Source organism: Quercus lobata, chromosome 6 (assembly GCF_001633185.2).
Source record: "Quercus lobata isolate SW786 chromosome 6, ValleyOak3.0 Primary Assembly, whole genome shotgun sequence".
NCBI classification, from domain to species: Eukaryota; Viridiplantae; Streptophyta; class Magnoliopsida; order Fagales; family Fagaceae; genus Quercus; species Quercus lobata.
Window position 1 is genome coordinate 16,879,638 of NC_044909.1, and position 22,689 is coordinate 16,902,326.

Here is a 22,689-nt window from a genome sequence, read left to right on the forward strand (position 1 = left end):
TACTAGTTGAATTGTGCACTTGAATTGCTAGCAGTTGTGGTATAAATTATTGAGTAATTCTTAGGTAATCTCAGAGCACGTTAAGTAATCTCAGAACACGGTAAATGATGCTCCTTTCTTTCATAATCATGATGGGGTCTACTAATTAAATTTAAAGTAAGATTAATTATAAATATGAGAAAAGGGAGCATCATTTCACTATACTCCAAGACTAATTAAGTATTTTTCTAAACTGCTTATAGAATCATGTTATATTTAATTTCTTCCTATTTCATGCAAGTTCTGATTCCATGATCCAGGCAAGTTATGATACAACAATTTGTTGAGACTAGGAATATGCCAGTCAGCCACGTTTGTGATATATATACAAAAACAAAAACAACAGTAGTGAATGCTTGATGAGATTCAGTTCAGCACCATCCCTGCTATGTCATCTTAGTCAAGGGCCGTGTGGGGAGGCTCAGGGCCCTTGACTTTTCAAAAATTCTCCACCCCCCCCCCCCCCCCCCCTTCTTGTATTTTTGGTAAAAATAAAAATAATTTTGGGTATAAATTTCAATAATGGGCGCTCTCTTAGATTTTGACTAAAAACATGTATGCATTTATATAGTTGACTTTTTTTTTTATTCCCTCTATTAACTCTTAAGTAATACATAACTCATTAAATTAAAGTGTATTTATTTTATACCATACATAATTTAATTCTATTTTATTTTTATTAAATTGACTTATATATTTTTAGACAAGTCAAGACTTAATTTTTTTTTTTTTTTTGGCAAAGATGTAAACACGTATTGGCTATAAATATTTTTGTTTACATAAGAAAATATCATATTTAATTTTAAATCAAAATTACAAACATTCTATGTACAAGCAATAAATAAATATTATATGTGTGTGTTATTTCATTGTCCACATCCACACAATTCAGCTATTACAATCTCCCACACTTATCAAATGCCTCGATAGTAGATGATGTAAACAACTAAACACAAAATTTTAAATTTGAAAATCAAACAATTGAAACAATTTCACAAGCTATCAAGAAACCATTTTACAAATGTAATATTGTATTGTGGGGCCCCAAATGATTTTTGGGCCAAGCCCATCTACCCGGGGAGAATCCAAAGGCCCAAGCCGAGGAGGGCTATGGCCCAAACTTGACAAGATAGCCTTTGGATACTGCCGAGGGTAGTACAGTCCTCGGCAGACCCAGAGTACCCCCAGAAAGAAGGGTAAAAACGGCAAAGGATTGAAACTTGGAAGAAAGATCTAAAATATCCAGGGAAAGCTACTATTACTGTCATTTAATGCTCTGAACCTGACAGAGCTGCATTCTTTAGTTTTTACGACCATCCCCAATGACTTTGGGTATGGACTGACGGGACAAGTATCAACCTTGGAAAGGTTGACCCTATACGTGGATGAAGGATAGTGGACTCAGGCGAGTATAAAAGGAAAGAGAAGGAACCTAGAGGGGGGGTGGGGAAAAATGGCCAAAAACCAGAGCCTCCTAGCCCACCTCCAGAAGAAAGACTCCATGGGTGAAGGAAAACTTAACCTTGTATGAACACCACGAAAAACCCACCGCCTGTCGACCAAGGCCTAGCCTTCCAAACCCACGCTCTACAAATGATATTGTTTGGGCCTTTTTACGTGCGAACCCGACACCGTTACGGTCCGCCACGAATCGTGTCCTTACATGTATCAATAAACAAGTGGGTAAAATTCTCTATATTTATATTCTAATATAATAGAATAATCATCCGATTCAATTTCCCTAGAGCATTCACATCCCGAATCTTCAAAGTTCAAATTATTCTATTTTACCATCTCAAAACCTACTTTATCATTTATACAATACCATTTTACAATATATCCAACATCCCAATTTCTATTTTCTTATTCTAATCATTTAAATAATATATCTACATAGTAAAATATATTTTTTCCTTTTTTGTTTTTTTCCAATTTTCTCCTCCACACGTGTATGTACCTTCCCTCAACCTCTAGCACCACGCCTCCACTGCCCAGTCACCACCATCGCACCTTCACCATTCCCACCACACCACCACTGCCTATTGCCCACCAAAATCCCACCAGAACAAAAGCCCATTAAAAAAAAAAAACAAAAAAAAATAAAAAAACAAAAAAAAACGCAGAACCCAGAAGCACCAAAACACAAAAAACGTAGAACCCCATCAGAACCACCATGCATGACCTCACCACGATCCATGCCGACCACCACGCATGACCTCGTCACGACCCACATCGATCTCCACCGCTGCACAAACCCCATTGGAACCCATAACCACTTATCCCAAAACCCATTAAACTCGAAACCCATCAACCACCGTGAGAGACCCATCAGCAAGCATGCTTATTCAACCACAACTCAGCAAAAAAAAAAAAAACAAAAAAACAAAAAAACAAAAAAACAAAAAAAAAAAACAAAAAACAAAAAACAAAACCAAACAAAAACAAAACAAAAACAAAACAAAAAGCCATAACTCAGCAAACCCATCGCCATGCCACCACACCAATCAAGAAACCCACTACACCAATCAGACCCACGGTGGCAACTAGAGAGAGAAATCGACCATGGCGACAAGCAGATTGCACAGATAGAGAAGAGGGAGAAATGAAAAGTACTGTGCACAGATAGAGAAGAGGGAGAAGAGAGGAGTGTCTGAGCGTGAAAGACAGAGGAGAGAGAGTGAGCAATAAAAAAATGAAATTTAATTTTACAATTGGTGAATAGTGACTTCTATAAGTAGAATTGTATTGTAGCAATATTGTAAAACTTTTTAGAATTGGAAGACCAGATGGAGGGGTTGTTTTATGCTTTTATGCTAAAGTTTTTCTACATATGCCATTTAACATGCCTAGTGCGAATGCTCTTAGAAAAGTCTTCAATTCAAGTATTGTGCCAATGCAATCTTAAATCGAACACAAAATATCTTCTATTTTGGTCAGAAAGTGATTGAATGATCTTCCAATGCAATCCTGAGAAAACTACATAGTTAATGAGGTCATGGAGAAGCTCATGAACAAGATGACAAATTTAGTATTGATTGAGCTAAAAAAAATGAATAATAAGTGTGATTCGAAGGTCTTAAATAGGAAATGAACTCCAAAAATTAAAATCTTTTAAAAAACAAAAAGGAGTGAGAAAATGCTATATTAAAAAAAAGAAATTAGATTGAGATCAGGTACAATACCATGAGTATTGCACTTGATGCAATAGCTCGCAATGACTAAGATTAAGAGTTGAAAAAACTATTTTCAATCTCAACCATTAAATAAATAAAAAATAAAATAAAAATAAAGTGATAGCAGTAGAAACTTAAGGAAACTACATAGTGGATGAGGTCATGGAGAAGCTCATGAAAAAAAATGACAAATTTTGCATTGATTAAGCTAAAAAAATGAATAGTAAATGTGATTTGGAAGTCTCAAATAGGAAATGAACTCCAAAAATTGAAATCTTTTAAAAAACAAAAAGGAGTGAGAAAATTAGAAGATAAACTGATTGAGATCATGTGCAATACATTGAGTATTGTACTTGATGCAATAACTCGTAATGATTGAGATTGAAGGTTGAAAAAAACTACTTTAATCTCAACCATTATATAAAAAATAGTATGAAAAAGTTAAAAAAGTGACAATAGTAGAAAATTGAGGAAACTACATTGTGGATGAGGTCATGGAGAATCTCATGAACAAAATGACAAATTTCGCATTAATTGAGCTAAAAAAATGAATAGTAAATGTGATTTGAAAGTCTCAAATTGGAGATGAATTCCAAAGATTAAAATCTCTTAAAATACAAAAGAAGCGAGAAAATGCTATAGTCAAAAAATTGGAAGACAAGTAGATTGAGATTGAGATTGAGATCAAATGCAATATTCAAGAAATTGCACCTGATGCCACAACTCGTAATGGTTGAAATTGAAAGCTGAAAAAAGCTACTTTTAGGGTCTGTTTGGATAGAACTTATTTTGCTGAAACTGAAAACTGAAAACACTGTAGCAAAATAATTTTTAAATATGTGAATAGTACAGTGAGACCCATTTTTAATGAAAAAGTTGCTGAAAAGTGTAATTTATGGATCCGTAAACAGTCCACATATACACTGTTCACGGTCAAAAGTTGCGGCTACTGTTTATAACCGTGATGAACAGTAACGTTTTAGCGTCACCAAAAAAAAAAAAAAACTGAAATGTAAACGTGAAACGCAGCAGTTTCAGTGGATCCAAACACACACTTAATCTCAAACATTAGATGGAAAAGTGAGATAAAATTAAGTGAGAGTAGTTGAAACTTTTTGTAAAAAGGGAATATGATATTGCATTGGATCCTAATTCGCTAGATACAACTAACGCGGATGGAAGTAAAAAGTTTGATTGAGGTTGAGACGTTTAGCACGTGTTGCAGGTAAGAGTGCATCATGCATTCATGCTTGGGCGTGCAAGAACTTAAATAGTGGCAATCCCCCACCCCCTCCTCACCACCACCCCCCCCCCCCCCCCCCCCCCCCCCCCCCCCCCCCCCCCCCCCAAAAAAAAAAAAAGTCAAAAAATACAAAGAAGATTACAGGAAATCTCAACACCACAGGATCGACCAAATCTTGAATAAGCCCAACCACAGAAGGGCAAAACTAGGCTCAGCCTGAGAGAAGACTGATCATGATTATTATTCTTATTTTATATTATAGAACTTTTTTTCACCTATGTTCATGATTCATGCCCACATCCTAATTATAGATTGGTTTTCACTTTTTTCTTTTTAAATACAATTATTATTTTAAGATTCTTGATCTGATTTAAAATACTTTCCCTTCTGTCAGTTCTATCTCCTATGTAAAACCTTGATTCTAATAACCATAATTATAAGTGTTTTTTTTTTTTTTTTTCCTCAATAATCCGAGAGTTACTACAATAATTAAGAGAGGATTTGAACCTAAAACTATTAAAGTAAATCTTATATCATAAATTAAAAAAATGTATATAATATTGTAAATTTTGTATTTTTTTACAAATATGTATAATATTATAGATATTTATTTAGTTTATAAGGTAAATATTATATTGCTAGATGCTAGTACACTATAAACTATTTTTGATAGTAGTTGAGATGACAGTTGTGATGTGTGTATGGTTCCACCTGATAAAAATAAATAAATAAATAAAAGTGATGCTCACAATACAAATAACGTTGCACTAATCTATTATCTATCTACCACCTCCATAAGTTATTAATAAAATTTATGAAATTCATTGAGACCATTGTCATTTTCCGTGAAAACAAAACAAAAGGACAAAAGCCACTTCAGTGGGGACAATCACTCCGTTAATTCATGACAACGACACAACGTACTCGTAACTAGGCAGCTTTATCTATCTAGTTGGAAGCCAGAGAAAGTTGATTTCTCACGTGTTGTCCCTTCAAACGGGAAAAAAAAAAAAAAAATATTGTTTTCACAAGCTCAGCCTAATTACTGGCAGAAATGGAATCCAACTATGATCGAAGAAGTGAATTGAAGGCTTTTGATGAGTCTAAAGCTGGGGTAAAAGGACTCGTTGATGCTGGAGTGGAAAAGATCCCACGGATATTCATCCATGAGCAAAATAAGCACTACAATGTGTCAGATTCTTCCTGTGACTCCAAGTTCAGCATTCCAATCATAGACTTTGAAGGCATCGATAAAGATGTTACTCTACGTGATAACATAGTTAACAAAGTCCGAGATGCTTGTGAGAATTGGGGTATCTTTCAGGTTGTCAATCATGGAGTCGAGGTAACTGTGCTTGATGAGATTATCGATAGGATACGAGGATTTCACGAGCAAGACTTGGAGGTTAAAAAAGAATTTTATACACGTGATTTCTCGAGAAGTTTTATATACAACACCAATTTTTATTTCTATCAAGCTCCAGCAGCTAATTGGAGGGATACCATATATTGTTCTATGGCACCTAGTCCACCCAATCCTGCAGAATTGCCAGAAATATGCAGGTAATTGATAATGTCAAATGAGCAATTGCAGAACCAATCTTAGTTAAAATTTTTTTTTTTTTTTTTTTATATTGTCTCTTTACATTTTTAAATTTATATTTTGATTTTTTCAAGTTTAGCTTTGTTTTCATATGAGTTATTTTATTCATTAATGTTAATACTTTGATTGTACACAGTATGTTTTTCTACCTACAACAACGAAGGTCTTCAATTTCATAGCAATATAGAGCTAATATTTCATAAAATAATTAACCATGAAAGTGATGGACGACATAGCAATATGAGTACAAAATCAAACATATACGAAAGGTTCAAGTAAATTTTTAAAATGAAAAACCTCAAACTTTAAAAATTAAAAGTGTAAATTAGTAAAAAGAAATATGTAAAAGAAAACCAACGCGAAATGTTGTCACAGAAGTTTATAATATGTGGATTAGTGGATCAGTGTAGTCCATCAAAGTTCCTAACTTCTTGGCCATGGAACCAGAAGTTTATTTTTAGAGCCAATCAGTTCTTCTCACTACAATTAGAAGCCCTTTGCATTATGTTTGCATCCCCATAAGAAAAAAAGTAAAGTTTCATTCTTCTTTTCTTTTTCTTTTTTAATTTCTTGGGGTGTTGAAAGTAGCATTTATATTTTTGATCAATGTGCAGAGATACAATGATTGATTACTCGAACAAGGTAATGAAATTAGGGCTTGCTATATCGGAGTTGCTGTCAGAAGCTCTCGGTCTCAAACCCAACCACCTCAAAGACATGGGCTGTGTTGAGGGACTTTCTCTTTTGGGCCATTACTATCCAGCATGCCCTGAACCAGATTTGACAATGGGCCTTACCAAACACAGTGATGCTACATTCCTCACTATTCTTCTGCAAGACCAAATAGGTGGCCTTCAAGTCCTCTATCAAAATCAATGGGTCGATGTTATCACCATTCCTGGATCGTTGGTAGTGAACGTGGGAGACATGATGCAGGTAAGTAATTTTCATGCGTTACAAATGATACAGATATAATTTCTATTTGCATTAAGATTATTATTGAAAAAAAAAAAAACAACAACAACAACAACTTAAATTTTAATGCGTGTCCTATGCAAGCAACTATATGTTTGTTGATTATTATTCTTCTGTTTCACATTTATTCAATCGTACATGCATCAATAGGCTCATCATTGAACCCAAAGCTAAAACACGTTGAAGGCAAAATTACCTGTTCCTTCTTTGAATAAATATAAGGGAATATATTATAAAAATCCTATGTTGAACTTCTTCTTTTTCTTTCTTTTTTTCTTTTTTTTTTAATTCTTTAATTTTAATGTGTCTTGGTGCAGCTAGTCTCCAATGATAAATTCAAAAGCATATTTCATAGGGTACTGGCAAAGAATGTAGGTCCAAGAATCTCTGTAGCTTGTTTTTTTAGAACACATAACAAGCAAGGGAGTACCCATAGGATTTATGGACCAATCAAGGAGTTGTTATCGAAAGAAAATCCCCCAATCTACAAGGATACAACCGTGAAGGATTATGTTTCTTATGTTCAGTCCATAGTGCTGGATGGGAACTCAGGATTAGAACATTTCAAAATTTGAAGTTGGCCATATCAATATCCGAGGTTGGCTTTACTGAGACTCACAGAACATGTTATTTGGTTCATCTTGTTCGTTGGAGTTTTAACACTAACCCTCAACTATTACTCCAAATGTGTTTATTTTTCAGGTCTAGCTTTGCTTGGATTTTCAATTTCTGTCTCCACATGTGCATGTTAATAAACATTGTCTGGCGTTGCATTGTTTGCCCATCGCCTGGCATGTCAACTATCAAGTGTGTCTTATGTGAAATAAATTTGAACTTATACTGTTAATAACTTGCTGAATTGTGCACTTGCTAGCAGCTCTGGTATGAATTGCTTGTAGAATTGTGTCGAATTAATGTCGTCCTATTTCATACAATTTATGATTCCATGATTCAGGCAAGCTACTATATGTTGAGACCAAGAATATGCCAGTTGCCCACATTTGTGATATAGACAAAAGCATCAGTTATAAATGGAGCTGTCTTCGTGTTATTTTCATAATTCAAACCTAGTGCATGCTTGATAAGATTCAGCATTGTCCCTGCAATGTCATCATAGTCCACATCCACTCAATTCAGGGTATTACGATCTCCAACACTTATTAAAGGCCTCAATAGTAGATAATGTAAACAACTAAACACAAAATTTCAAATTTGGAAACCAAACAATTTTAAAAATGTAATTTTTTTTTTTTTTTTAATAAGATTGAGTACATTTTTCTATGTTTGTATTCTAATACAAAAGAATAATCACCTGATTTGACTTCCTTGAAAAAATCTTCAATTCAAGTATTGTGTCAATGCAAATCTTGAATCAAATCTAAAATATCTTCCATTATATATATAAAGCATTATATGTTGTACATACGTATGACTCATTTCACGTTTAAATGTGGATATCAATAAAAATTATGGACAACACGAACATGAATCACTTAAGTCACCAAACTAATGACCTAGGAAAATAGATCAAACAAATTATTTCACAATAAAAATCTAGGGGATTTAACAATCAATCATTAAGGCAACAAATTCATTAAAATAGAATGAAAGTTTACGCATTTAACCTTAAATCTAATGCGACCTCATGGAGTACTTATTGACGTGGCCACACGTAGCTCCAAGATTCACAAACTCCTCTTTTCTGATTTGTTGCACATAAACTCCCCATTTGTGACTCCAAGAAACCCACTTGAAAGTTTAGATGAGCAACTTTGATATAACTGGATTGTTTTATGGCTTCATAAAAGATTTGCATTGTGGAAATAGCAACAGTGTGTTGATTGTTCTCTATTTGCTTTCGAACTCTCACGGGTTGAATAGGTGGAGGCTTAGATCTACTTTCTTAAAAGCTTAGGGTTTTTATGTCTCTAACCTCTTAATAACTCATGCTTAATGGATCTTTATATAAGCTTTTCATTAGGTTTTCAAAAAGACACAAGTACAGCAGACTTAAAAAATCATGTCAAATATGAAAAAATGAATCTATGATTCTCGATCTATTGAACTTGGAATTTAACCATCCATAATATGTTTTTCTACCTACAACAATGAAGTTCCTACATTCCATAATAATTTAGAGCGAGTGTTTCATAAAATAATTGAACATGGAGGATCATAATGGTCACATAATTTTAATGAAAATGGATAGCATGTCTAATATAAACAACTAGTTGCTAACTCGTGCGATTTAAAAAAAAAAAAAAAAAAAAAGCAATATTGCAATTATCATCTCCATAAAAATGCATAAATGCCAAAAAGATTAATACCACTACCATAGGTCCATTGGCAATGAAGTTATTTTCATAGTTACATATATACTGTGAATAAACAAATAAACAAATTGCAATAATGATCACAATCTTATTTTCATAATAAATAAATAGAATATAGTTACCAATGTCAAATTCTTTTGCGATGAATCAAAAAGAGTAGAGAAAGAACATAATACAACAAATCTGCATTATATAGAAGAGTACATCATATATTTATTCAATATAAAACATTGAGTTTTATAAATCTTCTTTGCTTGCTCACATTCCCAACCATAGATATTACTTTTTCAAAATCACGAATAGACTTTGCCAATAAAGCCTTTTCTCCATGTCAAACCCTTTTGCTTTGCCTTGAAATAGTTCCTAGAAAACAGCTGCTTTACCCAAGTTAGGGGCTTTGAGAATAGAAGAAGAATTATAGTATATGAGAAAGTGCGATAACCACAACATATTGGTGTTATTTTCATATATAACAAATAACGAAATGTGGAAACACCATTACTAAACAAAACTTGTTCTTTAAACTTAGAAAGTATCATTAACAGGCAATTCTGTCAACTTCTTCTCTCTTTTCTTAAGGGGAAAAAAAATTGCTTTACACCTACCATAGGCAAAAGGACCATAATCCAAAGCTCTACCCAAATACAATTTAGGATAGTTAAGGACAACCAATATGAGAATCAACTTCAAAATAATTAAATAAGAAATAAAGACCACCATAGCTCAATTTTTAAAGTAGCTTTCCTCATAGACACATGCATAAGAAATCACTATATCAGACACATAAAGAATCAACATTTAAAGCAACCCAAATGAGATTTCAAGAAAAATAAGCTCGACTAAATTAATTATGAAACCCAGATGTCATAGTAGTGAAGCTAAAATTTTTTTAACTGTGACTTATGAACAATTATGAAGCATATATAAATCATTAAACAAACTTTTTAAAAAATCAATGACATAGATAATCCATTTTCACCACCCTTTCTTCTACCAAAGTTCCAGACTTGTCCTGTAAATTCACCTACTTGGCTGCCCTGTTTTCAATTGATATAATAGTGGTTAGGATGTTGAGAGATAGGCAGAGACTCTTTTTACTTTCAAATAGGGTATAATCAAACCAAGTCTCACATGTGTATGAGATACAAATTGCAATGCATGACAACTCCATGTAAGGTCAAGCAATATAAATTTTGCATTAAATAGCATAAAAACCCAGCCATTGTTACACTGCACCATTGCATTGCCCTGTAACTTGTACATTGCAAGCAATAAAAAAATCAGCATAGCCGTTTTGCATAAATCAACATATAATGAATGACTCTAAAGGATTTTCTAGCAAAATCCTGTTGATGGCATTAGTATGAAGCAGCATAGTAACCATAAGAAACAACAATTAAACTTCCTTAGCTCCAGGGTTCAATTGTTGTTTCAAACCTAAATTGCTCAATTTTGTTCCAGATAATAGAAAATAAATAAAAAATTTCTGTAATTCTGTCAAATTTATCATTGCTCCCCATATGCAGAATCCCATTAAGACCTAGTATCAAACACCTGAGAGGCACAAACATTTAAATTGCCACAATTAAAAGCACAACCACCATTTAAAATTTGAGAGATAAGTAGGATAATTAATCGATATTTAGTTATAATAAAATATGAAGACGAAGCAGAAGAAGAGTTTGAAGAAGTTACCCATGACTGGATTAGATTATAGCTTGCTCTTGCTCTTCTTCGTCATCCCCAAAATCGCAGATCTTCAAAATCTTTTTTTGCTTTTGGGTTGTGAGTTTGATATGGTCTGATTATGGTGGTTTATTGGTTGCGGTTGTTGTGGGTGGTGGTGGTGCTGCTACTGCTGCCTGCTAAGTTCTGGTGGTTGTGGGTGGAACGGGAAAGGAAAAGGGGAACGGTGGGTAGGTGTCTTTAGATGATTTGATGTCGATTTGCCGTCGGTTTGATGGAGGAGGACCTGGTAGAGAAGGAGCTGGTAGAGGAAGGAAGGGCATGCATTTTGGTGTTTGGTGAAAGAAAAGGCCAGAGCATCGTGAAAGAGTTTTGGTGAAAGAAAAGGTATAGCATCATGAAAGAGAAGGCAGAGCATCGGGTTTGAGTTTTAGAAAAGTTTTATATCGGGTTTGAGTTTTAAAAATTTATTATTATTTTAATTTTTTTTTAATATTGTGCTGATGTGAAAAATTGTAGGAGTTTCAAAAATTTCGGTTTTATATATATATATAGATAATCAGACATAAGAGGTCATAATAAAAATTTTAAAAATGTAAAAAGCCAAAATAAATATACCCTAAACTTTTAAGGGCCAAAACTTTAATTTAATAATTAAAAAATGGATAAGAGGAAACGGGTAGGGATTTTTTTTTGAGCTAACTGGGTGGGGAAAATGTTGACATAGCTATTATTAATTTGCTACAATTTGCTGGATTTACTTGCTTTGCTTTCGTGTATGTGTCTTTGTTTCGATATCTTCAATTTAAACAATTAAACACAAAATTTTAAGTTTGAAAATCAAATAATTGAAATAGTTTCAAAATTGTAAAATTGCATTGATAAACAAGCGGGAACAATTTTCTTTCTTTATATTTTAATATAATAAAAATAATTCTCTAATTCGATTTCCTTTGAAAAGTCTTTGGTTTAAGTAATGGGTCAATGCAATCTTGAATCAAACACAAAATATCTTCTTTTTGTCAGAAAGTGGATTGAATGATCTTCCAATGCAATCTTGAGAAACCTACATAGTGGATGAGGATGAGGTCACGGAGAAACTCATGAACAAGATAACAAATTTTGCATTGATTAAGGTAAAAAAAAAAGAATAATGTTTAATTTGGATGTCTCAAACAGGTATTGAACATTTGAACTACAAAAAATTGGAGGACATATGGATTGAGATCGGGAATATTGCACCTAATTCAATAGCTTTTAATGTCTTAATCATTAAATAAATAAATAAACAAAAGTGAGAAAAAGTTAAAAAGTGTGAATAGTAAAAACCTTTTGTAAGAAGGGAAGAAGATATTACACTGGTTGAAGTTTTTTTTTTTTTTGCTGAATAAGACATATATTGATTGAGGTTGAGAAGTGTAGCACATGACACGTGTAAGAGTGCACTTCCCCCACACCCCAAAACAAAGACAAAATAGCAAATAACGAAAAAACCAAAAACAAAAAACAAAAGATGATTACATGAAATCACAACTCCACAGGATTTGAACTCATCTTGAATAAGCCCAACCACAGAAAGTATCTTATTAAATACAGAGAAGGGCAAAACTAGGCTCAGTCTAAATTTATTGACACCCAATTTGGTAAGAAGTATAGAAAGAACGAGACCGATGGACCCGCACCAACAATAAAGAACTCAAAAGCACCATGTGACATGTCATCATCGCTATTGAAAACTTTATAAAGTCTGATAGGCGTCTATGATGAAATTGATTAAACAAAAAGTGGGTGCGCTTTCATTTTGGCTCAACCTTTGTGTAGGCCATTCAAATTGTACTGTTGACGAGCCTCAAAACCTTCATGACCCAATGTAACTCTTGAATTGAAGGTATGATTTTATGACAGTGAAGTCTTGAAATCATCTTTAGAAGGACCATACCTTTTCCATGGTCCCATAGAATTAAGATTGGACTTGGCGCACATATATGGGATAAATTAGGCCTGAGCGGCTCAGGCCTAGGATAAATTAGGCCTAAGAGGTTAGGTTTTAAGGATGCGTTTGGATACCATTTATTTTACTGAAACTGAAAACTTATTACTGAAAATATTATAAATAAAGGTAAAAGTTAGTTAAAATAGTATAGTAGAGCTCATAAGTAGTACCAAAAAGTGCAGTGAAGCCTATGAATAGTAACAAAAATAAGCTGAATAGTAAAATAATTTTAATTTTAATTTTTTAAATAATTTTACGATTTATAAAAATGCCCTAATCCCATTATAAAAGCTTAAAATTGTAGAGTGATATTATAAATACTAGTATGTAACTAGTGTTTATGCACGGGAATGATGAATTGTAATGGTACTATTGATGTTAGCTTGGGTTATAAAACATATAGGATATTAGTTTGATAAGGACATTTGGAGGTATTAAAATAGTTTTTCCTTACAATTTTCATAATATTAGTTATGCCAAGTTTCTCATTCCATTGCTATAATATATATAATTTTAAAAATCATTATTTGATACTATATATACAATATCAATTCATAATCATTGTCCATGAAATTCTACTAAATACGACATAAAATAAAATAATAAATTGGTCGTATCTCCTAATAGGTGGATGTGATCATTCAGCTTAATTACAATTTGTTATGTTCAAGATCCTGGCATACAAAATAACTAAATAGAAACATTATAAAAAAATATGTTTACTAGTTTAGAGAAAAAATAACAGCAAAAATCTAAGCAATTTAATTTATACGAAAAGTTAACAAAAGCAAAATCCAATTATGATTTTAATTGAATTTTCTCTAAGCATTGGTTAGAGATATATATATATTACCTAGTTAGTACTGGACCGTATATAGTCATGGTATATTACATAAATGACTTATAAATTTGAATTATTTTTAGTTACAAAAAAAAAAAAAAAAAAAAAAAAAAACATAAATATAAAATCATTCAAACTCTTTCTTCCACTAATTTTATATATAGAGTTAGATATATGATTAGGTTTTTTATGGTTTATTTATATTGAACTTCTCGTTTTCTACACTGAATTAACTCACTTGGCACAAAAATTTAAAAACTTAGATTATATGAGACACGCGGCGCAAATTTAAACTCTAATTGAATTCCAACTTTTACACTGAATTAACTAGCTTGTTATAAAAATTTAAATTAGATGGGACACGTGGAGCAAAATTAGATTCTAATTGAATTTTCTCTCAATTTTGACTATATATATATATATATATATGTATATACTAATGATACGATTAACCCTACTGCAGATATGGAACCAGAACCATCCAATGGATCGTTCCTGCACACCATCAGTAGGATTAACTTCCAAAAATGGCATTCCAAAGTCAGGATTGTCATAAGCAAAGATTTTGAAATTGAAGTTGTCGCCCTAATAGATTCAGGTGCTGATCTCAATTGTATTCAAGAAGGCATTATCCCCTCTAAATACTTCCAGAAAACCAAAGAAAGGTTAACTTCTGCAAGTGGTGGGAAAATGCAGATTGATTTCAAAATCCCAGATGCACAGGTTTGTCAAGACAATACGTGTTTTAGAACCACTTTTGTCCTTGTCAAAAATATAACAGATATATATATATGTATATATATATGAGAGTTGCTATGTCCACAATATTTTCACAACATTTTTATAACAAATCATAGGTGGTTAGTTGTTATTGGTACGTTTAAATTTGAACCTAACACTAAGATTACTTTTTTGACCCAATAATAACAACCAGTAACAACTTGTCACTTAGAATTTGTTGTGAAAATATTGTGGACATATCATCTCTCTCTCTCTCTCTCTCTCTCTCTCTCTCTCTCTCTATATATATATATATATATATATATATATTACAAATTTTTGTTTAACCAATTAAAAAAATAATTAAATTCAAAATTCCATTTATTATTATGTTGTTGAAGACTACCAATTACACTCATCACCACATCAATTTGTGTGCTATATGTAGTAAAAGTTGTAGTACAATTAGCATTTTACAATATTGAATGATTGTGTTTTTTCTTTCTTTAAAAAAAAAAAAAAAAAAAAAAAAAAAAAAAGAAGAAGAAGAAGAAGACGAAGAAGAAGAAGAAGAGAGAGAGATAAGATCAGGTTAATTTTTTTTTTTTTTTTTTAAAGCAGAGGTTGTGTATTATTTTTTCACCTCCAAAGGACTCCAAAATATTATAACAATAAAAACTCAACCCAATTGAAAATCATAAACATTTTGGGGCAAAATTTTTTTATGCTTTAATTTTTGTAAGTTATTAATATTCTACACAATATATTTTCAATATTACCCATCTAATCTTTTACATAACCACACACCAAACAATCTATATCTCTTTCTTAATACCAAAATCAATACAAAAACTAAAGTAAATTAACCTTTCTTCTAAAAGAATAATAAATTTTCTTTTTTAAAAAAATGAATTTTTATTTTTTTGAGATAAAAAATAGAAACTTGTATTGAAAATCTATAAAAGAAAAACAAATTATTTTCTTAAAACATGATATTTGATTCTCTATATGAAAATAACTTTAGTTGAATAGTATTAATTCAAATTTTTTATAATAAAAAAATCATCAAATTAACATTGGTTTCTTTAAAAATATTTATTGAATTAATATTTAAATACAAAGACTCCACTTAAAATTATCACCTTAGGTTCCCAACTATATTGAGCCCCCTACTTCAAGGCCTCCATAATTGCTTGATTCAAAGTACCATGCAACACCTTGTATGGTGCGTGTGTTTGTGGTAGGAATGATTTTTTTTTTTTTTTAAATGGTTGATGGTGACCGAGCCAAGCAATAATTGGTGGAGGTTTAGATTGTTGGAAAATTGAGAGTGACGAAGAAAAAACTGATCGAGAACAATAAAGATTCATACCCAACAAGCACTTATACTCAAACTGATCCCATACCAATCATAGACTTTCAAGGCATTCATGAAGATTCAAATACAAACTTATGGGTAAAACTCACCCTTGAAAACTAGCTTGTAAGGAGAGGATGCCCAATAGCTTATAAACACATGTTTAATTAAGTTTATACTTAATTCTTGTGGGACAAGGATCATAATAGATTCAAGTCTACATTCTCTTGTCATTGACAAAATTTGAGATGCTTGTGAGAAGTGGGGTTTCTTCCAAGTAGTCAGTCATGGAATTCAGGCAAGAGTTTTGGATGAGATGATCGGAGGTGTACATAGATTTAACGATCAAGACCTTGAAGGTCGGAAAAATTTTTATATGCATGATGAAACAAAAAAGGTGATTTATTAGAACAATTTTGATTTCTATCAGTCACCAGCAGCTAACCGGAGAGATTCCTTGAGCTGTGTTATGGCACCTTGTCCTCCTAATCCAGAAGAATTACCAGAAGTTTGTAGGTAGATGATAAACGCACTAGCTTTTTTCTTTTGAAGGTTTCCTTTAGAGCTCCTACTCTCTTAGAATTGTTAAACAATCTTGATCATACATCTTTACTTACTTTTGACACTTTTACAACTAATTGTTTAAGTATTTGAGCTCAACTTTAAAAAAAATAATTTTTATAAGACTTTTTGCAACAAATCCATCATTTTTTAAGGTATATATCTTGCCTTAACTGATATTTTACCTACTAAAATTTTCTATTAGCTCAAAAAGTTAGGTCATTTTGTAATGGTATTCTGATTATATAATGTATTATAAGTCTATTTAAAAAACTCTATATATTACTTTTATGTTTGTGTGTTCTAATAAGTATTACCATTTCCTAAAAAAAAAAAAAAAAAAAAAAAAATCATCATGATTGATTATTCTTATTCTTATTTTATATTATAGAAGAGTTTATCATCTATGTTTATCTTACATGAACACATCCTATTTATTGATGGTTTTTAACTTTTTATTTTAAATAAAGGGAAATGTTAACGAATTCCTGTTTAGGAACTATTTTTAGAAACATTTTATGAGAAAGTGATAAAATAATTAATTTTATTAATAACTTTTTATATTTTCTATAAAAGTAGTGTCAAAACTTTCTTATTATAATTTATTAACAATTGCCATAAAGACACCCTTTAACATAACCCTTAAATAAAATTATGATTTATGATTCTCGATATCTCCTATTAAGACCTTGATCTTAATAACCATAATTATATGTCTATTCCTTCTTCTTCTTTTTTTTCTTTTATGATCCAATAATTGCTATCATAAATAAAGGGAGTTATGAACATAAGAATCTAAGATATCTCTATTGGAAATATCATGACCAATTCAACCACAAAACTCATGGCATGTGTATTTCCTTTCAATGACATATTTTCATAGAATTATTTTTATTGCATGACATTGATGAACTTGCAGGGATATATTGATTGATTACTCAAACAAAGTAATGAAATTAGGGATTACTATACTTGAGTTGCTATCAGAAGCACTTGAGCTCAATCCCAAACACCTCAAAGACATAGGTTGTGCCGATGGACTTAACAGTGTGTGCCAATGCTACACAGCATGCCCCGAACCACATTTGACTTTGGGCAATGCCAAACACACCGACAGTGCATTCCTCACAGTGGTTTTACAAGACCAATTGGGTGGCCTTCAAGTCCTCCATCAAAATCAATGGGTTTATTCTTTTTGAAAACAACAGTTTTCAGTGTTTAAATACTGAAAACTATTGTTTAAAATCACCAATCAAATCATAATGTTACGCCCATACGCAGATCTCTAGCAGTGAACCTGGGAGATATGATGCAAGCAAGTGTACTTCACTAATAAGATTACACCTTTTTTTGTTTTGTTTCTTGATTTTTATGTGTCTAAAGGCAGTGAATATTATGACCTCACTTGACAAGTTAATTTGGATGTTCCAAAGCTGAGTTATATGGAGAATTATGTATAAAACGCATGTCAGTATGATTAGTGGGATAACTAATAGACTTAAGAGTGACCCTACGTCAAGAAATTTGTTGTTAGAGCATTAGCATCAAATGTGTTAAATGTTAAATTTTTAGTATTTTGTACATCAAACACAAAAATCACCCCCATTAAATGTGTAAAATACCAAATAAATTTGGTATAAGTTATAGTAACATTCTAATAATAGTAGCGTATAGGGAGATTGATAAATATTCAAACTTTCTCTCACTTCTATTTCTTCAACAACATTGGGAACAATAAAACAGAAAGAATTAAAAAAAAAATTAGAAAGAATATTTAAATAAAGTAATAAAAGAATAAAATATGTGATTTATGCCAGCGGTAAAAGCTAGTTAAGCCTGCCCCTTTTATCTTGTATTTAAATGAGTTTAAGCCTTGGTTAATAGTTATAATGGTAGTTGGAATAAAGTAATATGTATTTGAATGTGAAGTAATCATATATTCAATTGCGTAAATATTTGTTTTTAGACCCCTTAAAATACAACCTGATTAACCTAGTTATTTAGTCAAGTGATTAACTTAGGTAAATTATGCAGATCTACGTTAACACATACAAATCATATCATTGACAAGTGCAGAAAATAAATAACACAATGATATGATAACCCAGGAAAACCAAACCGGTAAAAAACCTGGGAAAGATTTAACCTAACTATCCTCAAGATAAAACTGAATCCACTATGAAAGAATTGAAATTTACACAATAGCGACTTAGACCACTAACATCCTATTGCTACATCGAGTGGAAAACTTACTACCACGATTATGTGATAGCTCCGAGTCTACGGACTACTTCTTTCTTGAATTCCTAGCAAGCACAAGCACACCCGCTTGTGTATCTTTAAGCTCTTGAATGCAGCAACTGAATCGATCACTAAGTTCTTGACATAATCTTGAAACTTGGAAACTGTAAGTATGTGTGAAGGCGACCACCTCTTGGTCTCACAAAAGATTCACACACACAACATAAGGAGCAACACTAAAAACGTGGCAAGGGTTTTTCCTTTTATACTTAAGGTAAAACATAAAATCCTACACGTCAAATGAGATTGGACTGAGTTGGAAAATTCTGCAAAAAAACAATTTGCATGAGCTTCGATCGATCAAGTTTAATTTTCAATCGATCGAGCTAGGTAGATTTACACAATAAATCTTGTAGAACACTTGATTCCAGCTTTACATATAAACACACTTTAAGCAAGTCGAAAACAAAGACTAAAACGTTTTGATCATGGTTTGCCAACATTACAAATTGAAGTTCTAATACATTTAAACCTAAAGTCTTATAACTCAACAGTAAATTTAAAGATATGGAAGCAGAGTCACTTATCTCTAATGGTTTGCAATCCCAGCTGTACAGCTTCTATGAGTTAATAATATCCCAACAGAGTGACCCCAGTGGTAGAGAGGCTGTTTGCCATGATAACTTCAAGATTGAGGGGGAAAAATGGGTGCAACTTATGGGAGAGAGAGTATTTCTAGCTGTGTGTAGGGGTTGGTTAAGCTTGTCCCTCTTATTGTGCACTTAAATGAGTTTTTCCCTTGACAATGCTCTTTTAGTTGTTGTGAAGTTATGAATAGTGTTGTCTTTCATGAGAAAGGCTTTTGTATGGAGTATTTGTGTCTTCTAAGAGAATGGCTTTATGAAAGATAGATTTGTGCCTTCTAGGAGAATGGCTTTAGGAAGTTCATGCCTTCTATGAGAAGGGTTTTTAGTATGAGTGTTTGATATCTCTTAAGAAGTGTGGAGATGGCAAAAGATATAGATGTGTTGTGAGATGTAATATTTGTAATATATATATAATATGGAAGTATGAGAGATATGGAGGTTAAACATAGTAAAAATGTGGGATTATAACTGCAGGAGAAGTTGTAGAGATTGATTTCCAAGAGGACAGATTTTGTAAGAGAAGAGTATGGAGATGTGTTTAGGTATTTGGAGATAGAAGCAGTAAGATAGACATATTTTCTGGATATGGAGAGTGAGAGAATGAGAATAAGAGGGGTAATAGTGTCGTAGTGTGTTTAGCAATGTTGCTGAGATTTATTGTTGGGATTTTCTGTTGGGAGGATTTATGAGGGCTTATGAAGGGCATTTATGGATTAAGGGCTGGAGAGTTTAGTTTCTAATTTGGGAACTAAAAACCGAAAATCTCAGTACTTCATTGAGAGCTTAAGAAGATCCTTAGAGGGAGAGAGAATAGAGAAGTTTTATGAGAGAGTTGTTCTTTTCCATTAGTGACCCCCTTTGAGGTGTTGATGAAGGGTCCCCTTTAGAGCTGAGTTTAAGGGGGTATTTTAGTAAAGAATATCAGCCAAAATTTGGCCCAAATAGCAATGAATTTTCAGAGAATCCATATTAAGATTTGGCCGAAAATGGTATGTTTAGTTTTAAGGTATTCTTGCTGTTTCAGGTAAGAGCTACTGAGGAAAGAGTAGCAGAAAAGAAAAGTATTTTAGCAAGAGAAAGGTAGTTACTTTAGTTGGTTTTGGCTTTAGCCAAATGTGGAAAAATCAGTAATGCTCAGACTGCTGGGTTAGCTGTCACAGCTGTTCTGAAAAGGCTATCACAGCTGTTCTGAAAAAGTTGTTCCAGTTTTCAGGGAAAAGCTATGACAACTATCCTGAGACAGCTGTCATAAAACAGCTGTTTGCTTTGGGCAAAAGCAAATGAGGTCAGTTGGGTGATTTCAAGCTGTTGGAGAGGTCATTTAATAGATTTGGCTGAAAAATGGTAAGATCTCTTTCAAGGATATCTTGCTATTTTGGGTATAGCAGCTGGTTGCTAGGATTTCAACATTAAATGGCTGATGATATCACTTCCAGCAAGGTGTTAAGTGCTGAATACATTGCTAGGGTTCAGTTGGAATTTTTTCCTTTTTTCGGTGTTTGTGTTTTTGGTCCAAGGTTCCATTACAACACATTTTTAGCAAGTAATAGAAGAATTGGTTGAAAGTTAATGAAGTTTTAGAGATTTAATCAAAGTCTCATTGTGTTATGACATAATCTTGGTAAGCAAGAAGAGTATTTAAAGCTCTGCTCTAGCAGCTGGCAGAGAAATATATGGTCTGATTGTGGCAGACAACAACTAGATATGAGAGATATCATGAATATTTTGTATATAGTTGGAGATTAAAGATAGCCAATCAGATTAGGTCATGTGTTTGAGTTGGATTTTAATGGAAATAAGTAATGAGATCATGTAGAATGATATGATGAAGTTTCTAAATTTGTATAGCAACAGTTGAGGATTGAATGAACAGTTATTTTCTCAGCAGTCAGATGACTAGAGATATTGAGTATTTATCACATGATGAATATTAAGTTTTAGGAAAAGAGCAATGATGAATTTTATCATCTAAAGTGCTATGTGATAAGAGATGCTTATCATATGTTACCCGCTACACACGAATTCGTCAAAGTTCAGGGAGTTGGAGAAGACAAGCCAAGCAACATGTCTCTTTTATCAAATTTAAACCGCTGGAACTTTACTGAACATACCTCTTGGCCCTCCAAACCACGACTCCCAAAGTTTCCCCAAAGAGACTTATGAGCTTGGATTATAAGCCGAAGATGAGATGACATACCTCGGATTTTGTTGTCATTTTGTGTAAACATGGGCTCTTGTTGAAGAAGCCACTTGCCATGAGTGTAAGAGAGATAATATGGGCCGTGAGCTTTGATTCATTACTTAAGCCCAATCCATATGTTGATGTTGATGATGTTGTGGGGTTATGATCCTAATTGATGAAGAGAAAATGTGGACCATGATTCTGCCTCTTAAAGTAAGGATCTCGCAGGCCATGTGAGCCCAATCCATGTAGTAGAAATGAGATATGAGCTTATTTTGGGTTTTAAATAGATTTACTCAAAAAATCAATAATATGTTGATATGGCATGGGTTGCCAATGAAGTAATGCCACATGAGCTGAAAAAATGGTTCTCAACAGAAATTTTACCAGTTGAGTTAATTAAAACCAACAATAATCACGTTATTGAGCAGATAAGATTATTGTTTATGCAGCTAATCTCAAACTATAAGTTCAAAAGCGTGTATCATAGACTCAGAGTACTAGCAAATAAAGTAGATCCTAGAATTTGTGTCCAATTTTTTCAGAACACATTCTGAGCAAGATAGTACCCTGAGGCTGTATGATCTGATCAATGAGTTGCTCACAGAGGAAATCCCCCCATCTACCGCCAAACTGGTATTGAAGAATATCTCACATATATCTATTCTAAAGGGCTTGAGGGGACCTCCAGACTAGCACATTTCAAGCTTTGAAGCTGACTATGTAAGTATTTATTTAATGATTGTTGATTATTGACGTAGAACAAATAGCATAGGCTTTCCTAGGGCAGGGAGGTGCCAATTCAAGTTTTCGCAATATCAAAAAAAAAAAAAAAAAAAAAAGTTTTCGCAATATCAATTATATTTATTGTACTTCAAAATTTAAATATATTCTTTATCCAAAATATGTAAGAAAATAATTCACGTTGTATAATTACTTGAAAATGTATATAGTATGCATGATTGTTCAACTTGTACTTACTATGCTTGTACAATTTCGCTAGCCTTGAAAGTTTGCCTTGTCATAACATTTTTTTTTTTCTTAAAAGGTTTTAATTGGGTTTGTTTTTTATTGGCTTGTTTCAACCTACGGCGT

General features: G+C 32.6%; 1 protein-coding gene and 1 pseudogene across 1 annotated transcript; both read left to right on the forward strand.

Moving 5' to 3' along the window:
* Positions 1-5,412: 5,412 nt before the first annotated feature.
* LOC115995131 (1-aminocyclopropane-1-carboxylate oxidase homolog 1-like) lies at positions 5,413-8,104 on the forward strand. Its single transcript, XM_031119570.1, has 4 exons — positions 5,413-6,018; positions 6,673-6,994; positions 7,351-7,631; positions 7,736-8,104. Exons 1-3 carry the CDS (start codon positions 5,510-5,512, stop codon positions 7,606-7,608), a joined length of 1,089 nt encoding a protein of 362 aa, XP_030975430.1. The 5' UTR covers positions 5,413-5,509; the 3' UTR covers positions 7,609-7,631; positions 7,736-8,104.
* Positions 8,105-14,351: 6,247 nt separating this feature from the next.
* On the forward strand, positions 14,352-22,307 carry LOC115949907 (annotated as a pseudogene).
* The last annotated feature ends 382 nt before the right edge of the window (positions 22,308-22,689 follow it).